General features: G+C 51.2%; 1 protein-coding gene across 2 annotated transcripts in view; it reads right to left on the bottom strand.

Moving 5' to 3' along the window:
* The window catches only part of GPSM1 (G protein signaling modulator 1), a 68,122-nt gene extending 53,440 nt beyond the window's left edge, over positions 1-14,682 (bottom strand). For both annotated transcript variants that reach the window (XM_054284442.1, XM_054284443.1), the window contains exon 1: positions 14,608-14,682. In XM_054284442.1, coding sequence (XP_054140417.1) covers positions 14,608-14,666 — 59 coding nt within the window. In that variant the 5' untranslated portion in view covers positions 14,667-14,682. The remainder of the gene's footprint in view (positions 1-14,607) is intronic.
* Positions 14,683-21,264: the final 6,582 nt, after the last annotated feature.

Genomic DNA, 21,264 nt, shown 5'->3' with positions numbered 1-21,264 from the left:
GCAGTGCTGAATGAGACCCCATTTCAATGGGGAATGGCTCCAAAAAGCTGCATCATTGTCAGAAATCCAAATCCAAACTCCCCACTGCCTGCTGGAAAGCAAAAGTCATCCAGCATTCCCCTGCTTACACAACCTCTGTGGCTTTGATCCCTGGGCATGGGGGAGCAGGGGACAGATGGGAGCTATTTGCTGTTTTCAGAGCTATTTGCTGTTTTCAGAGCTATTTGCTTGGTTTTTTTATGTCTCTGAGTCGGTAGGTGCAGAAACTTCAACCTAAGGGCTCCAAAACGTTTTGCAGAGGTGCGAGGGCAGCAATTACCCCATTTTTCAAAACGGCAGCTGAGGCTCTGGGGGAAAATGATGCCTTGTTGTGAGTCAGCTGTAGGGAAGGGAGAGGAGCCCTGGCTCCCAGACCTTCCCTCCCAAGGGGAATGAGGTGCAGCACCTCCCATCCATCCATCCATCCATCCATCCATCCATCCATCCATCCATCCATCCGCCCAGCTCAGCACACACCAAAAAACCAAAGAAAAGCCCTCCACCCCAGGATCTGAAGAGATCCCTGACCTGCAGAAACCTGCCCCACACCTGGGAGGGTTTGGGCTCTCAGTGAATGATACACTGGCAGCAATTATCCTGAATCCATGACCCAAATGCTGCCCGCAAACCCAGCTGGACCCACAGGAAGAACAGAGAGCAAAAAGGGAATTTTTCAGTGTCAGCTGAGGAGTGAAATTTCTAACAGGCAATGAGCAGAAATTTAAGTCATTGTGCTCCAAAATTAGTCAAGTATCAAAGGACTACCATGGATGTAATTAACTTCCAGCACTTGAAAATGCTCAGACAAGATTAAGGTGCAAATGTGAATTTCATCTCAGCCTGGTTAACAGTTTCACTTGATAGCCAGTTTCAAAGCACTTAAATTATAAGATGCAAATACTTTGCAGGGTCTGAGGAAGTGATGATTAAGGAGATATCAATTTGAAAATTAATTCATTAAAACATGTTCTGATTCCCAAATGGGAAAAAAAAAAATTATCATGTATCTACCAAGTGTATGAACTGATCAAATTCTCTGAAGGAGAACTGTGCAGGAGAACTCACTTTCAATAAGAGTGAGAATGAAATGAGCTTGGAACACAATTTCTTCGCACAGCTCATCAGCAGGGCATAAACCCAACCACCAGCAGCCATGTGAGAACAACAGAAATAAATGCAGAGGCCAGGAGCACCAGCCTGCCAAACACAAGTGGAGTCACGATGCTGATGCCTGAGGATGCTCCTTCCTCCCCAGAAACACAAACCCAGCACTTTGGGCTGTTCCTGACCCATGAAATGGGCTCTGCAGAGCACCAGCAAAGCAGCACCTGCCACAGGATGGGGTTTGGACATTTCTATTTGGTCACAGAGGAATGAGCTCAGCAAACAAAGGGAGCTTCCTGAGTTTTCCAAGAGTATTTTGCTTTCTTGAACAGCACTAGCACCTTTAATGAGGTTGATCCATCACAGTGCCAGCACTCTGGGGATGGTTTCACCAGCAGTGAAATGCTGCTTCCTTCACTCCCCAAAGCCAGAGAGCAGCAGAGGACATGCAGGCTGAGAGGCTTTTCAGGACAAATTTACTTTGGCAATTGGGTCAACACATCTCTCTCTAAAATATATAAATATATGCTGTGATTTAAACAAACATACTGCAGAATCCAGCAGGTTACAATTACCAGATCCATTAGAAAAAATAAGTAATTGCCTTATGCACAGCCATACAGTGAAAATAATCCATTTATTTGTTACCTAATTTATCTATGCCATTCAGCTTCTACTACCCAGCAGTATAGAGGAGCTCATTCAGGCCAAACTTAATACTAAAAATGGGCAAGTTTGGGGGGTTCTTTCCAAATTCAGAAGAACCATAAATGAGACATTTACAGACATCTCCTCCCCAAAACTGCCCCAGACACCCAGGAGGCTCAGTGTCCTGGGATGGGAGAAGGGGCTCCTGAGCCAGGGATGGGTCCCCATGGATCCCCAGCAGGGCAGGGGAGCAGCTCAGCACCAGAGACTGAGCCCATGCCAGCCTCCCCCAGCTGCCTGCAGGGTCAGGCTCAGCCCCACCAGTGCCACCAGCACAATGGTCCCAGTTGTTCTGGGCAGCTGCACAGGCTGCGTGAGGTTTCCTCTCCTGCACAACCTTGAGTGAAAGCAAGGCTTGTTTGCTCCCAGGCCCCAGTCTATTCTCCATTCAAGCTGCCTGGAAACCCCTCCAGCTGCTGCCCCCACTTCTCCTTCCTCTCCCAGCCTGCCACTTGCTCCTGCCTGCAGCAGGAAAAGAACTGTGCATGGAGAAGGTGCTGCCAAGCCCCAGAAACATCAGGGGTGGCCTTAGAGCCCAGCCCAGCCAGCCAAAGGAGCCACCTCAGCCTGGGCCATGTCCCACCCCATCCCAAAGCTCCTGCAGCAGCTGCAGGCTGCCCACAGTGCCCACGTGGTGCCTCCTTGCTGCCCACAGCCAGGCTGGGGCACGGCCAGGGGATCCTCACTGTGATGCAGCAGAAAAGGAAAGCATGGCAAAGTTCACACCACAGCTTTTTCCACTGACTCCACAGCAGCCAATCTGGTTCTGCTCCCTTCCTGTCTCATCTGCTCCCACCAGCCCCAAGCCAAGGGTTCCAGGCCAAGACAGAGAGAGGATCCAGCAGAGAATTCACACCCTGAGCCTGGGCTGGGAGCCAGGGAGGGGCTGAGCCTTCCCAGCTCACCAGAGAGTGCTGAGGACGCTCTGCAGCACCTGAAAGGGGCTTGGATGGGACCTCAGTGACAGAGCCAGCACAAGCCTGACCCTTGCTCCTCCTGCAGAGCCCTCTGAAGAGCAAACAGCAGGAACCAGACAAATCCAGTGAATCCAAACACACAGCAACTTCTTTTTCAGATGACCATCTGGTAAAGCCTGTGTGGAGGGTGAAATCCAGCCAGGGAGAGGCTGTGCTATGCCTCCCTCAGTGATGAGAGCCCTGAGTGCCCAGAGCAGAGGGATTCACAAAGGTGGCACTGCCAGGTCACACAGGGCACGTGGGCACAGCTCCTGCCAGGGCTGAAGCACTGCCAGCCACCAGGACAGATTGCTGCAGCACAGCACATTGCACCAATTTCACATTGTTTTTCTGCAGCTGTCTCCTGCTCACAGGGCTGTTCAAAGCATTGTTGTGCTCTCCCTGAAAATTCCAGGGGTGCCAAAAATCAGGCATCAGCCCAGAGACGCTCATGGGTTTAGAAGGCCAGGAGAACAGGAGCTCACACTGCACACTGCCCTTCCCCCTGGCTGTTACACAGGGCATCCCTCCAGATGTTGTACAGATAATCCCACATCTGTCTGTAAAACAAGGGAAGGGGCTCCCCAGGAGCTCAAATATCAGCCAGGTGTCCACTGCAACCTGTGCCAGCATCTCTAAAACTGCTCCTCCAGCTCCTCAGTGCAAACCCAAACCCAGCAGATCAGCACCAAAAGTACTTCAGAGCACACTGCAGAAAAATCTGTGTATCCCACCAGGTGGGGAGCCCCCAAATCCAAGCATGGCAGGAATCCCAGAAAGGCACATAGTCCCACACAAGGTGAGAATCCAGCCTCTCTCCTCAGAGGTCTGTCTGGCACTGTGCTGGGTGTCTGCTGCCTCCCAGGGATCCCTCCATCACCCTGCCAGCTGCCCCCACTGCTCCCACAGCACCCTGGCACCGAGTTCTCCACCACATCCCCCCCACATTTTCAGCCCTTCTGCCCCAGCATGGAAACCATCTACCCTGGAAATGCTTCTGTGCAGATCAAGCACAGGGAGGCAGCTCCTGCTGCTCCCCACACACCACATCAGCCTGGCTCTGACACTGTGCCACAGTTCAATCACAGGTGTAAACAGCACCACACACATATTTTGAAAAGAGTTTGCAATGTAGATCACATCCTTTATGTGTGAAGTGGGCTCTGGTCCTGCTCTTCCACAGGAGGGGTTTGTACCATCATGTTTCTTGTAAAGTCTTCCCAAATCCAGCCAGAATGCTCCTCTCCACAGGCCTGTTTTGGGTTTAATTTAGATCCTTCTTGCAATCTCACAGGTACTGCAATGAGTTTACAGACCACAGGCTGCTGCTCTGGAGCTCTGGGAGAATTCCCTGCTCCCCTCCTGCCTCACACTGGTGAGAGAAGGGAGGATCCAGCACCAGCCTCACACACATGCCCAAATCCAGGGAGCCCATTTATCCTGACAACTGAATTATGCATGTCTGCAGAAAAAGAAAATCTCTGCTCCAGCACAGAGACATCATCATCATCCAGCAGTGAAAAAAACACATGGCACAGCACCAGGCTGCATGGAAAATGTGCCTCAGGAGCAGGGACAGGGAGGAGGAGACAGCTGACAAGACAGCTCTTACCTTAACCCCTGAGGGTGGTGGGCTGGGGGAGCAGCCCTGCTTCCACAGGGATTTCATGTGCTGGAGGATTCTGCCTGTTCTGATCCAGGGCATTTCTGGTGCATTTGTGCTGCACAAACAGCCTCCACCAAGCCTCCAGGAGCCGCTCCATCCACCAACACACATGGCTTTAATTGGGGATGGGTTTTTTTCCCACTTCCATTGCAGTCACATGTTGGGAGCTGTTACTTTTCTCTCCTCTGTGTGTATCTGGATGGCTGCATCCTCACTCTCCTGCCTGAGCCATGCCAGCCTCAGGCAAGCAGCTCTGAGAGTGTCAGCCTCGACAAATGACTCAGTTCTGTCTGCAGCCAGGGCTGCACAGCATCTCCTGCTTCCCTTCCTTTCCCAAGCTGCTGCTCACACAGCTGCCCTGGGCACCTCAGCTCTGCCCTCAGGGCTTGGAGCTCCACAGAGCCCCCAGAAAACCTGAGGGGAATTCCTGAGTCACCCAGGGCCATTGAGGAAGGGATTGCCACCACCTCGGGAGAATCACTTTGCTCACACAGGGAACACAACGCAACATTTGTCTCTGCTCACTCCTCATCCTTACGTGACAGATGTGCTGCTGGTCCCCTCTGCAGAGCGGTCACTCACTGGCACAGCTGGTGACAGCCTTCTGCCAAAAGCACTGCTGCCAAAGGATGGTTTGATTGAAGAGAACATCTAGCAGAGCAAGTTTTTCTTTTCTTCAGAACAGCAGAGGAAAATGTGAGTATTTTCAGTCATTTCATTATTAACTCCCCAGACACCTGAGCACGCTGCAGGAGCTCCCTGTGGACCAGCAACTCCTCAGAGCCTGTGGGACCTGCTGGAGCTGCCCCTGCCTGCCCTCCCAGCAGGGCACACACACCAGAGGGATGAACAGACAGAAAACAGCAGCTTTCCTTTCTCCCCTGCTTTACCCACGAAGGCACCAAACCACAGACTTCCATCGGCCAAGCAGTTCGTGCTCGGGGTTTCCTGGATTACTGCCCTGATGGAAGCAATTCATACCAGAGCTGGCCAAGGGCTGCAGCCCTTAAAATTCTGGCCACATGGCAGTGAACTCATATGTTTTATTATTTAGACCCGTGCAGGAGCTCAGAGACTCAGCTGAACTCGGAGGCCAGGAAATGCCTGGAGGTGCACGTGGAGGATCACAGTTGCAGGACATTCAGCTGCTTTTATGGGTGTAAGTCTCCACTCAAGCACTATGAGATGTTGGCCCATGGGCTTCCCAAGCTGGAAATCACCAGGGCTTGTTTGTCAGGGGAAAGAAAGAAGCACCAGTGCCTTAGGAAGCTCAGTGTTTCCATGTGCTGGTTGCTGGTGGTTTGTATTCCTGCCTTCATGCTGCAGCAGGCTTGGCTGATAAACAAGCTCAATCTGATGGCCTCTGTGTTTCGCAGCAAGATCCAATCCCCAGAGCATTTCCTCCATACAAATCTCTGCAGACAGCTGCTAAAAAAAGGGGCTGTTGCTGCTGCAGCACCAGCTGGGATATGGTGAGTGCACAAGGACAGCAAGGACAGGACCCTCCTCAAAGCCCTGCAGCCCCTGCCCATCCCAAATCCCTCCTGCACAACTGGAACTGCAGATGTGTGCTTCTCCCCCCTCATCTCTCACCATACCCCAAAAGACAGCCACCGCCAAGGCAGGGCAGCTCCACTCTCTCCCACAATAGAACTTGCAGGATTTTCTGACAGGGAACATTGCTCTGTGTCCCTCTCTCCTTTTTAAATTAACTGCTGTCTTCTCAAAGCCTGAGACAGGGAACTCGTGGAGGTGCCTGAGCACTCAGGGCTGCTCTGCTTCCTTCCAGCCCTGGCTCTGGGCTCTTCTCAGTGACCAGAGAGCCCAGGACCACCCAGGCTGCCCTTCTCCTGTGGTCTGCAGTGTTCCCTTTACCAGGGACACCTTGTAAACAGGCATTGAATTCACCAGCTGCTAACTTCCTCCCAAACAACTTTCTGCTCCCTGCTAGAACAGCAGAGCCACTGTGATTCCGTGTGACACCAGCGCTGCAGTGCCCAGCAGGGCTCAGTGAAGGACAAAGCCAAGGTCTCCAATTCACAATTAGCACAATTACCCTCACTCTGACGTGGGCAAGGAAGTGCTGAAGGAAAGGAGTGGGAGTCAGGACATTCAGCTCCCAGTTTTACCACCTCTGCTCCCTTTCACCCTGATGGCTATACAATCTCCCACCCTTGAAAACAGGAACAATATTTCCCAGAAAAGCTGCAATACAACACTGGTGTTTGCCATGCACTCTGGAGCCCTGGAACGGATGCAACCCTGCCAGGATCCACTCAGCACCATCACACAAACCATGAATAACCGTAATTAACAAATAGCCCCAGAGAGATGAGTATTCACCAGCATTTCCCAGCTCTCCTCAGGCACGAACAGATACTCCACAGATGGAGTGCACAAAGAGCCACCTCAACTCTGCACCGTGCATCACCCAAGAAACTTCTCCCACAACTAATTTGGGCTGAAGCTGCTCCAGAGCACAGGAAAATGCAGCAATTCACACCCAAATGCCCCAGGAGGCACCACCAGGTACAGGTGAACACTCAATGGCACCTGCTGCGACACCCCCAGAGCAAACACAGCCCAGGGCTCTGCAAAACCACAGGAGTGTCAGCAAAGTCCTGGAAACAGAACTGGGAAGGCAGCAAGCCCCTCTGTTCTACCTGGAAATGCACATTTGTGCAGTTCTGCTCATCAAGGAATGCAGAAACTCCAACACACAGGGACCCCTGCCCCAGCAGTGAGGTGGGGCCACCCCTGAGGAACTCAGCACAACCATTGATTATTTGTGCTGCCCTATGGCAAAGCTGATCTCCTCTGCTGCAATCCTATAAGAGAAGCCAATCCTCCCAGGGAGAGGCTGCAGATCAGGAAATCTGTCCCAAATCCCATCACAGATCAGCAGCTGGACCTGCAGCCACAGCACGCAGGAAAGGGCTCCCATCCTCAGCAGCCAGCCCTGCTCCCTGGCAGGCAGGAGGTGTGAGGGGAGCAGAGCAGGGTGCCCAGGGCAGGAGGGGAGCCCTGTGAGCCCCTGGGCGCTCAGAGCAGCCCCCAGCAGCCACTCTGTGCAGCTCAGAGCCCGCTGCAGACAGAGCTGACAGCTCCCAGCCCTGCCCATGCATTTTTAAAAGCAGCTTCCAAGACAAAACATCTGCTCCCAGGTGGAGCATGAAGCAGCTCTTGCACTGAGCTGTGTTATTAGTGTTTTCCCCATTTAAGTCCTTTTTCTTGGCCTTTCTCTTGCATTAGCCCCTAACTCCCAGCAAGGAGCCCCTCTGGCTGCTCCAGAGGGTGGAAGAGCAAAGGGTAACAGAAAAGCTTGAGGGGAGACAAGACAATCCAATATTCCTCTTCCAAAAATCCCTCCAGGGGTAGCAGCTGCACAGAGCTATGGTTCAGAGCAGAAGGTGAAGCTTCTTTGGATGGATCCTGTTTAATCTCAGAGTCAGAAAGGAAACACCTGTGGTTCCAGTGCCTGCCATCCTCAGGCAAAATCCTCTCGCTGGAAGCAAACTGGGAATAGATTTTTAAGCTGTTTACTCCTGCCCTGAAGGTACTGACCAGACAGCAGCACTGCTTGCCAAATCATCAATTCAGAGGTTTGCTGCTGCTCCAGTGTCCAGGGCCTTGCAGAAGGTGTTCTTATCCCTTCCACTGAAATAAGAGCAGATATCAGCGAGGCGCTTCAGCAGATGCTTGTCCCCCCTTTTCCAGGCTCCAGTGGGACAGGGATCCCTCAGGCCCCTCCAGGGTCAGGCCATGACATTGGTTTGGGTTTGGCTGCCCACTCTGAAGGCTCTCAGCTCCATGCCTCAGTTCTGGACAGATTCACTTCTGAACAGATCCTGTCTCTGCTCCTCTCCTAAGAGAACAGAGGTCATGGCTACTGTCCTCAACCAGCCCTGTTAATTTTATCTCAGGAGAAGTGAGTTAAGTGACTTAAGTACAGAGCTGTGCTGCAAATTGCTCATTTAATATTGCCCTTGAAACTGCACTGTAATGATAATTTTTCACTTCCTTCCCTAGGCAGTTGCATAACATTGCTGGGCATTGTTTAGAGAGCTCCAAAGCTGAGGCAGCCGTGTCCCTTTCACCCTCTCCTCACCAGGCACTGGCAGGGATGTTGACTTTCTGGTTGTGGGGGGATTTTTGGATTTTTTTTTCCCATTCTATTAGCTTATTACATTAAACAACAGATGGATGTGACTCTGAATGCAAAGAGCCTTCCAACAAAATGATTCCTGCTTTCTTCAGCTTTCAGGGGGAAAAAAAAATCCCATTTCTACCAGTTAAATCTAAGCCAATTAGAAAGTCAGATCTGTCAAATAACATTTAATTAAAAGTATCTTTAGGGAGGGAGCAGCCCAGTCAATGAAAAGCTTTCCCACTGACAATATAAATAGCCCAGGCCCAGAATTCACTTTGTGGTTGGGACACTCAGCCTGTGTGCCCAGACCAGCAGGAATTTGGGTTTCATGGCTTTGGTTGGCAAAGGATTTTATAAGAGGGAAGTGGAATTCTGGAAGCTGGGCTGGCTGATCAAAGGGGCAAAGAGAGCAGGACTGGGATGGGAGGATGGGACACAGCACCAGATACACTGAGAGCAATTTGGAGAGAAAATTGCTCTTCAAGCAGAAGAGCATCAAGAGTTAAGTAAAATGCCTCTCTCCACTTTCAGAAACTTGCTGCTTGTGGCTTCTTGCAGTGTGTAAGACCTGACAGAGTTCAAACCTGTTCTTCAAGCAAGTCTGGACACCACCTCGAGTGCAAAATCATGAGACAGCAAGAAATCCACATACCACGACAGAAATGCAGTTTGTGCTCTCCAGCACCAAAGTCTGATCTGCTGGAGAGGAGGCAGGAGAGAGGGGAAAACAGGAGCGTGAGAGCTGGGGAGATGGGACAGCAGCATCTGCTCTGTGGGGAGCTCAGAGCAAGGAGCAGTGACAGAGCTGTGTCCTGGGGATGTGCTAAAGCAGCACAGGTGAAGGGAGCCACGTTTGAAGTGCCTGGATCAGGACACAGGGCAGGCTGAGGGCAGGTGGCAGCAGGGGGGTCCTGCAGGGACCCTGTCCCACCCCAGCTCCAAGCACAGAGAAGCAGAGGTGGCAATGTCACCCCTGAGAGCACACTGAGCCCTCCTGCTTCAACAGGATCACACAGACACTCCACAGACTGAACCCCTTCCATCCTGATGAACTTCCTTTAACAAACCAAGCCATTCTATCACTGCCAGCCCCTAAAAACACCCCTCCTCCCACAGAGGCTCCCTCCAAGCCTGAGGCCTGGATCAGTGAGAAGTTCATTCCCCAGACTTTTACCAGCATTTCCAATTTTAAGCCTTTCTGCTTCTGGCTATGGCTTTGCTCATCCTCAAGGCACCACCAAGGCAAGGCTTTCCTCTGTGATTTATGTAATAGCTCAGGAAAAACTCAATGTCTGGGACACTCATCCCTGAGCTGGAGGAGGGGAATGCCAAGGGAGCTGTGCAGCCTGTTCCTGTCCCCAGTCACCATGGTCCAGCTGCATTTGGATCGAGAGAGGAAGAGCCAAAAAGGATTTTAAAAATCACTCTTCTATAACAAATCAATTTCTCAGCTTTCATAACACGCTTTCATCCCTTGGTGTAACAGGCACTGCTTCCCCTAACTTTGAAAATAAGGGGCAGCAGATCCCTAATTGGCCACATCCTCCAGGAAAACAGGAATTAATCACACACAGGATTTTCCTGTGCCATAAGCAGCTCATGCTGTGGGATCAGAGCTCTGACAGGACCCGGAGCCAGAACAGGACCCAGCTCTCATGGAGTGAACAAAACTGCTGCATCAGTCACCACAATCCAACACCAACCTCCTGCTTACAGGGACTGTTTGCAGTGTCCCTCCTCTCCTGCTGGCCATGAGCTCCTGCAGACACCTTCCCAGGAGAGAAGCCAGTGACCAATGCAACAGGCAGCAAAGGCATGGAGCTCGGGGCAGCACAGCTCCCTCCTGCCCCACAGCCAACATTCCAGGTGGGAAGGGTCACAGCTGCTTCAGAGCCAGCTCTGGTGTGATCATTAACATTTATCTCACAGAAAACTGGCTCTGAGGGGTGTCCTCAGGCCACAGCCAAGTCACAAACTGATCTGACTTCAGCTGACTCGGAGGCAAGCTTGGAATAAGCACAAACACGTGGCCAAGGCACAACATTCTCTTTCTCTTTCTGGTCTGCCTGGCACAAACAGGGCACAGGATTTGGGGACAGAGCATCCAGAGGGGCTGCTGCCACCCAGGAGAGGCACAGCAAGCAGCACCTGGATCAGTGAAGTGCAAGGCAGCACAGGAGAGGGCAGAGCATCAGCTCAGCTCCATTTAATGTGTCCAACCAACACCCTGAGGACAAGAAGTGTTTGTGTGGCAGCAGCACCTACAGGGCAGAGGCAAAGCAGCATCAATCACTCTGTGCCAGGCACAAAGCACAGCCCTGCCCCACATCCCACCAGGTGAAACACAGAAAATCCAAAAAGGACACCCAAAATCCTGGGGAAACCTGCAAAGCCCCAGTCCCAGGTGTGCCCAGCAGGATCCCTCTCCCTGCTGAGGTGGACACTCCATGTCCTGCCTGCTCCACTCTGGGATGCCCACAGACTCACCAGGGCTGAAAGTACAACTGAGAAGTTCAGAACATCCCAAGACAGATGCCAACAAAGCCAACACTGCCTGCTAAGCTATCATGTAATTTTTGCCCAGGCCAGCTATTATGCAGCACAGCTATTTTAGAGATGTTTGTCCTGTTTTACACATCCTTCTGCCTGGTGGGGACTGCCAACAGAAGAAAAATCAGAATCTTTCCGAACCTCAGAAATGTAATAAGCGATTTCAAGTTTAATCTACAGAGTAAACAGAGACCAAATGGCCATTCCCAGTTTTCTGGTAGTGCACCTGAGCCCTTCTCCAATCCCACAGAGGAAGCTGATTGCACTTTGCCAAACCCAGCACTGCTGCTGGTGCTAATTTTCACCTCAGGCAGATACAATTAAATACCTCTTGGAAAGAAAATAGCTGTTAGCCTTGTATAAAGTCCAGATTCAAAAGTTGTGTGAGTTTATTTTACAGGAACTGGGGAAAATACCAAGTATTCAATGGTATTGTTATCCCTTAAACACAAAACAAAGAACAAATCCACCCCAGAACTGGATTTTCTCCCTAGTTTGCTTTGCAAATCCCAGTTTACTCTGCCCTAACCACCAGGCTGAGTGGTGCCCTCTCTCCCTGCCTCCCATGTCAGAAGGCCAGCAATTTCTGCATCCCATTTTTGCCATCAGAAGAGGAGGAAGGAGCCTCCTCTCCCCGGGCTCTGTGGTGCTCAGAGCACTCTCTAATTGCCCGATGCACATTCAGGTCAGGTCCTCACCCTGGTGACACTAATGAATGAGATGGGGACTGTTTGTGACACAATCAAGGAAAGTTTGTAAACATCACAAAAGCCAGGAGTGCTTTGGAAAACAGAGACTGCAGGAGAGCAGAGAGCAAGGGAAGGGGAAGGTGTGCTTGTATCTGAGTTCTCAGGGCAGATTAATGCATTTCTGGACTGATTGCAGCTCTGTCAATGTTCCTTCTGTGTGGGATCACTAACATCTCCATGATGTCAGTGCAGGACAGGGAGGGTTTCCCCAGGACATGCCCATGTCTCCCTCCCACACCCAGAAATCTCCAGAGTGGCTTTTTAAAAATCCAGGGGAGCTCTCTGGGCAATGGTGGACGTGTCCCCAGCATGGGCTTGTCACTGTCCACAGTCCAGGGGAACCATTGATGGATTTGGAGCTTCCTACACCTTCCAAATCAGCCAGCCAGCACAGAGGGCAGGTCAGAGCACCTGCAGCAGAGGAGAAGAGCAGGACACCTGCTGCCAGCAGCTATTTCACAGCTCCTACAAACCCTATTCTGCCCAACGAGTCCTCAGAGGTTACACACAGCTGAATTAAGGCACTTCAATTAATACCAGCCCAAAACCCCATGGTAGGTAAAGCACCAACTCAGGCTCACCCAGAACTTGGGCAGCTCAAATTTGAGGAGCACAAACACAGAACTGGACAACTCCAACAAGCCCCAGCAGTGACCCCACACCAGGAGCTGACCCCACAGATCCACCAGCCCTGCAGAGTCACAACTTCCACAGCCCTGGACTTCCAACAAGTCCTGCCAGAAACTCCACAGCTCTGTGTAGCAAATGGCATCAGAAAGGTGAGCAAATGCAGACAGAGGGGCAGAAACCCTCTGGGTTGTGGTGTGTGACTGCTGTAGCAAAAGTTTTCACTGCAGTCTCTGTAAATAGAGATGTCTGGCCCAGTCAGCACTTGGATTATTTGCTATCAGCACAACAGAGCACATGCCTTTGTTTAGGAGGGGTTGAATTTAGGGAACCACTAAAGGATGTCATAAAATGAATAAACACTTTCATTTTTGGCATGTTTCACCCCACCTCACCCCGTTTCCTAGAAGGAAAATGCCTTCCCCAGCTCTCCTGCCTGCACAGGTACCTTCTGCAGTTCTTACACCTCAATGCTTCCAGAAAAAAGAAAACCCCACATATTAAGATTTTAGTAGAAATTACTGGATATTTAGTCCCAGTCACCTGAGGTTCCACCCATCACACCAGAGCCACTGAATTCACCCTCAAGTTTCTGCACTGCAATAAAGTGAAATTACAGAAGAAACTAAGTTACCACTTATTTTGCAGAGCAGTAGGAACAGAGGCTCCACCAGTGCTTGCTTTCAAGGCCTAAAAGGCGCAGCAGAGACTTGTAAAACCACATGCCCTGCCAGAGCCACCCAGATAAGCCACAGGAAAACGCTTCCCATTTCTCTTCCCCAGCAGCTGGGAGCAGAGCTCGTGTGCAGGCACACATTTGTGATAAGCAGTCTCCCGCTAAAATTTCCTTTGCAAAAGTGACCAAAATCCACTCCCCAAAAAGTTTCCATGAAAAACAAAGAGAACAAAAGAAGAAGCCCGAGTCTGGTTAAAATCCAGCAGGTTTCTCCCCAGCTCTAGCTCGCCCAGAGCAGGCAGAGCAATATTAACTCTGCTGCCTCCTTTTCCCTGGAGTTGCTCTACAACACAACATAACCAAGAAACACCTGCTGCCCACCCTAATGAACCAACACTCATTAAAGCACACGACCCACTAGCTGCTCTGCTAATTACTGCAGAGCCTGCAAAGAGAATTGGTGAGAAGCTACTGTATCCCATACACTAGAAGCATTTTTGGGCTTTTTTAGCCTCTAGTCCAGGCACTGCATCACCTCCACTTCAGACAGCTAGAGGAGAAATAAAACACCATGGTGAACAGCGTGACCAACGCTGTAAGGCCTCAAAGTCACTCATTTAGTCTTCTTTGGGTTTAGCGTTTTCCAGTTTTGATCTCAATGAAGAGAATGAGCCTTGCCACGAACGCCAAACAGCCTGGAGCTATTTTCCTTCCCCCCAGCCCTGTGTAAATTTCTGTAGCGCCCAGTTCTAAAGCTGAGAGTCCAAGTCTCTGCAGTGCCATCAGGAGCCTCCCATGCCAATGCCCAGCCCCGAGGAGCTCCGAGCATCTCCCTGCCCAGCCGAGGAGCCGCTCTCCCCCTTGGCAGGGCAGTGCCACGGATCCCCCAGGGCTGCCCCACCGAGGGAGGCAGCGCCGCGTCCTTCCCGGCTCCATCCCCGCCCGTGCAACAGCTCCGGGCTCCGCTGCAGGAGCGCTCCCTCCTCCTCCTCCTCCTCCTCCTCTTCCTCCCGTTCCTCCGCCGCGCTCCGGGGCTGGGCTGTCCTCAAGGAGCGGGATGTCCCCAAGGAGCTGTGTGTCCCCAAGGAGCGGGCTGTCCCCAGGGCTCGGGGTGGGCACGGCTGCGGTGCCATGCTGTCCCCAAGGAGCTGTGTGTCCCCAAGGAGCGGGATGTCCCCGGGGCTGGGCGGGCTCGCAGCTCGGGGCCGGGCTGTCCCCAAGGGGCTGTGTGCCCCCAAGGGGCGGGATGTCCCCGGGGCTCGGGGCTGGGCTGTCCCCGGGGCTGGGCGGGCTCGCAGCTCGGGGCCGGGCTGTCCCCACGGAGCTGCGTGTCCCCAAGGGGAGCGGGCTGTCCCCGCTCGGGCTGTCCCGGCCCCGCTCACCTGCAGTGGAAGCGCCGTGCGGCGGAGCCGGGGCTGTCCCCGCCGGGCGGGCTCGCCATGGGCGCCGGCCCCGCGGCGGGGAGCGGGCAGCGGAGTATGGCAGCGCCGGGAAGTGATGCACCGAGCAAAGAAACTCGCGGGCAGGCCCCTCCTCCGGCTGATGTCACCCGGCCTGCCTCCCTCCCTCTGCCGCCCGCCCGGCACGCCGGGTCCCGCCGCGGGACGGGGAGCGCAGCCCCGGGCACGGCATCCCCCGGGCTGGCCGAGCCCCCGTGTGCCCCCGGGACACCCCCTGGGGACACCCCGATGGGGACATCCCCGGCAGTGCCTCGGCATTCACCTGGGAGCGGCCCCGAGCGCCTCACCTGCGCGTTGTCACCGGGAGCAGCATCGCTGGTTCCTGCCCAGCTGGAGCTCTGCAAAGCCCTAATGAGTCTCAGGTTTGGCTCGGCCACAGCCCTTTTGTCTGCGAAAGTGTCTGCACCTGGAGGCAGGCAGGCAGGATGAGCAGCTGGGACCAGGCAGGACCTGGTAGGGCTGTGTTTGCTATGCTGGGTCAGCAGGGCTGTGCTACAGCCACACAGCAAAGTCTGGCTGCTCTCTTTGGTAGTGAGGAGTCCCCCAGGAAAAGGGATTTCCCCTCCAGCCCACAGCAGTTCCTTTCAGTTAACTATGTCCTGTTGGAACTTGGGGCCTTAAGTGTTTCTTTCCACCCAGACACCTGGAGAAGGATGCAGGTCATCTTCAAACGCTGCATCCAGCTCATTGTGTTCTCCAAGGCTTGAGACGCTCCTGGAAAAGTTAGGGAGTTGGTCATTCAGCAGAAACCTGGCTGAAAGTCAGAGCCACTTACCCAGCAACAGCAAATTAAACATCATTGTCATCACAGACCCACCCCTAAATAAAGACAGCTATAAACTGTGACTTTCCCTGGATTCCAGCAGCTTGCTCTGCACACACTGAACTCTCTGTGGTGGGAATCCAGAGCCATGTCTGTTTACTGCCTCTTTCACCCTGGGGACCTGCTCAAAACCCCTCTCAGGAGTAAACCCAGATCCTGCTCAGGAAAGAACATCATCAATAACGCCCCACTAGCAAACCACAAAAGCCTCTTTCCCAAGAGCTAATTGATTTGGCATTTAAATTTGAAACAAAACCCCATAAGCAAACCTGTGTCTGTGTCTCAGCTTAGGAATAGTCTCAATTCTGTAGATAAAATTCTGTAGAAAGCTGAGAGCATCCTGCTGAGAGCTGTCTCCTCATCCATGGAGATGCTGTTCTAGGTGCCTCATTATGCCAAAAAAGGAACCCCCTGAGTAACCAGCCCCAGAACTCCCATGGAAGGAGCAGGCTGGGACACTGTGCCTCACACCAGCCCGTTTTTACCCAGGTTTGTGGTTTCACTGACAGCAGCAAACATCCTGGTGCAAAGCAGCTTTTCACAAGCCATGGAAACACGGGACTGCTCAGCCTAGGAGATTTTGGCACTTTGGAGGGGGTGTTTGCTCTTGCCTCTCCCTCTTCCAGGCAAGAACATGAGTGCAAAAGATGAAACCCAGCCTGTGCTGCTGCTGCTGCTGCCCTTGCTCAGCCCCAGGCACTGAGGAGGCCAAGCTGGGCTGGCATTCAGCGAGTGTGGGAAGACAGAGGAATTGCCCTTCGGAGAAACAATGCTGGAAAGGAGAGCAGGGGAAAGGAGGGAGGAGGCCAGCTTCCATTCTGGGCTCCAGCCAGTTCTCTGGTGTTCCACAGAGCTCTGGGCAAGCAGGGTCACCCCCACAGTAATGACACAGGAATGGCTGGGGCACATTCCAGGCCTGGGGTGTGCAGGAGGTCAGGCTGAGATGAGTGTAATGGTCCCCTCTGGCCTTCAAACTCATGAATTTGCAATGGATCATTTATCATCTGACAAACTCGGCTTCTCTTTCTTCTCCTACAAGTGGCAAATAGGTCACAATAGATTTGAATTCATTAGATGAAATAATTCAATTACTTTGCTGTGGGTTGGGTTTGGTTAACCCTACATGTTCATGCCAAGAAGCTCCCTGCAAGCACTTGGACCTCAGCCACAGCTCAGATCCATTGCTCAGCTGCAATGGAACAGGAAAATGATCAGAGTACAGAGAGAAAGAAACCCCAGAACTTCAGAAATGCCACTAATTCCTCTGGTGAGCTGTGTGCACATGTGCTGGGAAGGACCCAGAGCAATCAGAGAGGCTCCAGATGAATGTGACAAGTGTGACCTACCAGAGAAAGGAATGAGAATTGATTTGTTCCGTGCAGATAAGATCAAGAATGGAGCTGGAATCTTTAGCTGTTAAAAGGGCTGCTGCAGAATGGAAAAAAGGAGGAGTGGATCCTGGAGAACAGGGCAGGGTACAACACAGCTGGGCCAGAATCCAGCAAAGGCAATGCAGGGTTCACTTTCCTTTGACCTTAGACACCCCTGTACCTCAAAAATCTTTTGTTTCTGCAATCTCAAAGCTCCAAATCTTGTTCCTCCCAGTTCCTGAGTGTCTCTACACCTTCACTTACCAACAGGCAGAATCCCAGCTCTAAGCAATAGGATTGCAGGATCCTTATGACTTCTTGGGAAATTGTTAACATTTCTTTTATAAATTGATACCCAAGGCTATCACAAGATGAAAGAGCTCCAAGTATTGCCATATTTCCTTCCACTTGGAAGAGACAGCCTTGAGAGCAGGAAGGCACAGAAAGCTCAAGGGAAGACAGAGAGACAGAAGACAACAGTAAATTTTGCCCATCAGTTAAGGATTGCCAGGACACAGGAACATCCCTCCACTGCCTCCATGTCTTCATCATCCAGACACACCAGAGCCAGGCACTCCCTCCAAAACACAAAGATTTATCTTAATTAGCATGGCAGCTCTCTTGCAGCCCATGGAATGGATTGCTGGGGGCCTCTGCTGGGGTTTGTGTGCAAAAAGAGCTCTGCAATTCAGGCTCCAAGGCTAACAGACCCCAGCTGAAATCACTACAGAACTGGCACTGTAATTGTCTTCTCTTTCTGGCAACAGCTGTGATTAATCACCAGACTTTGCACTGTCTTTTTTTTCCAAGCTGGCAGGTTCGAAAAGCACCTTGCTATTGTCCTGCATTCAATTTTCTAAATCCCTCTCAACATAGCCTGCAAGGAAGTTCTGGGTTTGAACCAGCCTAGAAAAGAACCACACAGCAAAACTGAAGAAACTTTGTCTTGGCTTATATCAGTTTCACAGCTGTGAATTTACATGGGGACAAACTTATTTTGGAGGAAGTTTGCACCTTTTTTAAAAACAATCTATCCCAGTGGATGCAGCTTCCTTTGTGCGCAGGAGATGAGAGCTCACAGTGGGTGTTTTTCAGCTGGATCCAGCTCTTCCCCAGCACACAGAGCTGGAGGGGAGGGGATGATGTGCAGCCTTGGCCAGGGCTGCTTTCCTGTGCAACATCACTGTTGGTGCTGCCTCATGCCAGTTTGTAAAGTGGAGATAACAAAATGACTTCTACCCATCCCTCCTGGGGAAAGAGCAATGGCTGGAGATCTCTAATGTGAGCACAGCAGCCTGAATCAGCCTGACAGCAGTGTGAAGATGGGTGAGAGAGGAGTTGGCTTCGTGAAAGGAAAAAGGAATAATAAAAATGCCCCTGGAGGGTCTGAGGGCTGGCGTGCAAATCGGGGCCACACACAGGAACATTTGCCTTGGCTTTGCGCTTTCATAAAGCATAATTACAGGAGTTGCAACAACATCCTCCCCAGAACGGCCCAGAGTGGGGAGGGAGCAGGGATGGGTTTCAGCAGGAGTGCTTAGCTACTCCTTTAGTTAAAACAACAAATTAAGAACAAGGGTCAATGTCTGCGCTTGGGGAGCAGAAGCCTCCATGCTGCTGAAAGATTGAACAGGTCTAAATAAAACTGCTGTGCCACACAGCTGCTTTTTCAGGAGCTGGAAAGAAATTACAGTTTTCAAGGGCTTTTACAATCCTTCCTTGCACTGAGCCTGATCCTAAGGCAACAAAACTCCTCTGATCAGAGGGAAGGACTCAGTGAGGAACCATTATTTTACCTCCAAAGTAGAAGCACAAAAGGTTATTACAATCTGCAGATAACCTGTAATAGAGACTCACAGCCAGGAATATTATTCATACCTGAAATAAAGAGGATCATCTGAGAGTGAAGAGTTGTTTTGCTGACTGTGATTGTCTCTTTTAAAAACCTCTTGGAGCACAGACATTCAGGAAAAGCTCTGAGTAATGAGCTCCTCTGAATAATTCAGCTGTGTGCAGGCACTGAACCAGCCCCAAGTGCAGAGCACAGAGGGGCTCAGGAGAGCTCGGGTGCCCAGTTTGGGGTGGGTGAGGTGGATCCAAGCCCTTCCCAGAACCTGGGCAGGGACACAGCCTGTGGGCTCTCACCTTTCCTTCCCCACCCCTCTCTGCTGGCCCAGCATTGCAAACACACATCAGGACCTCAGTGATTCTCACCAGTTCTGTCTCCTTGTGTCTGGGTGCACCTGAGGATCTGGCCTGTGCTTTGTGGATATTTATACTTCCTGTGTCTCTGATGTCCCTGAATTTCCTTTTCATTAATGCTCCTCTGGGCCTCAGAGGAGACAAACAAAGCAACAGAGCTTATCCGCTTCCTCCAGCCTTCAAGCCTGGCTGCAAATGCTTCGTTAAATAAATAGCAAGAGACCCTCAAAATGCCCTTGCTCCCAGCCTTGAGCAGAGTTTGATGAGATGGAGCCCTGTGGGCTGGCACTGGCCTGCTGGGGAGATGGGGATGTTTGAGGCAGGGCCAGAAGGGACTGTCCTGATGCCTTTGTGTTAATGTCATGTATCCCTTGGATCCGCCACTGAAATCCTGCTCTTTGCCTCGGAGCACAGTCACTCTGCAGAGTGCCTGGAAAGGCTTTTGAACAAGGTTCAAGCACAGGAGCTGATGTTGGGCAGTTCTGCCTCTGTGCCCCAGCATCTCCTCTCTGGGGCAGTTTCATAAGGGGCACTGGGGCAGCTCACCCTGGCACCCAGTGATGGCTGCAGCAAGCTGGACATGCTGGAGGAACATTTCTGCTTCTTTCTCATCCCTTGGTGAATTCCCACCCCTTCTCACTGCCTGGGAGCAGCTCTTCTGTTCCTGCAGCAGAATTCAACAGCCTGGTGGTGCCTGTTCCAAGAGAGCTTCAACCAAGAACCCAGCGGGGTGGTAGGAGGCTTGCCTGGGGCTCACCAGAAATATTCTGGATTTTTCTGACCTTGGAAGCCTTGATGGCAGTGCCAGGGAGCTCTTCTTGGAGGCACCTTATCAAAGCTCTATTGCTCAGACAAATATGCCAGAGCTCAGTCACGATCAGTTTCTATTTACAATGTTGGCAGTGGATTTGTTTAACCAACTTCAATTTCCAAGAGTCAACAGATAAAACCCCAATTTCTTCTGCTGGAAGTCTGGGAAAACCTCCTGTTGGCATTGACTGAAATGAAGAGCAATATTGTGCTAAGAACTGAAAGCCCAGAGGGTGAAATAAACATTTCCACCTTTGAAGGGGGCTTTATTTCCTTTTAAGTCGTAACTGTTGGTACTGACATTAATTACAAGCATGTTTGGATTTGTTTTTAAACAGACTGTCAATATTTGCAGTGTAATTGCATTATTTAGTCAGGCTTCTGCAAGTGCTTTCCAAACACTCGGGGTGGGACCGGTTCCTGCGTGGCTCCCAACAATTCAGTGAAGCAGAGGCAGGCGGAGCAGAAGCTGCTGCTGAAGTGGCTCTGTCACAACCACAAGGTCACCAAGGCCCCTGCAGCAGAGCCCAGAGCCCCTCCGGTCCCCAAACCAGCCCGTGGTGGCAGGAAGCACATTCTGGTTATCACCAAAACTGCATCAAACCACAGGCTCAGGTCTGAACCCACCGAGTTTCTAATCAGCAGTGAAAGGCACTGCAAAAATACCACCATGTACAGCTCAGCTCTGCTCAGCTTATCCACATTTTTCTACATTTCCTGCATTTGAAGGTGAGGCTGTTCTTAGCATTCTAGTCAAATATTAGGATAATATTTTAGCAACATTAAGCAGCATAAAAGTAATAAGTCTCATTTATATTTATCAGTTGTAAAAGTAATAATTCTCATTTATATTTATCAGTCATAAAAGTAATAATTCTCATTTTAGGACTGGTAACTGGCAGGCACCATTAATTCTGATTTTTGAGCAAATAGTAGAACACAAGGAAAGTTTCAAAGGCTCAAAAAAATCCTTCCATGTGAAAGTGAGGAGGTCCTGGCATAGGGTGCTCAGAGCAGCTGTGGCTGCCCCATTCCTGGAAGTGTCCAAGGCCAGGCTGGACAAGGCTTGGAGCCTTGGGATAGTGGAAAGTGTCCCTGGATGAGCTTTAAGGTCCCTTCCAACTCAAACCCATCTGTGATTCTGGGATTTTATTAAATATTTTAGAATAAAAGTAAGTGGGATTACCCAAGTACCTCATTAATCCAATACTGGTGCAATGCTAATATGGGAGGCAGTGAAAAGGGCTGAGGAATGTCAATCCCTTGCTCCAGAAAACTGTTCATCAAAGAAGCAATCTTTCATATCATTTCAGTTAATAAAGATAATTCTGCTGACATAATATATTTAGACTTCTGCAAAGCAATTGACTTGAT

This window comes from Melozone crissalis, unplaced genomic scaffold (genome assembly GCF_028551555.1).
Source record: "Melozone crissalis strain CALT ecotype California unplaced genomic scaffold, PUWL_Pcris_2 ptg000041l_1, whole genome shotgun sequence".
NCBI classification, from domain to species: Eukaryota; Metazoa; Chordata; class Aves; order Passeriformes; family Passerellidae; genus Melozone; species Melozone crissalis.
This window is presented reverse-complemented; position numbering and strand designations above follow the sequence as displayed.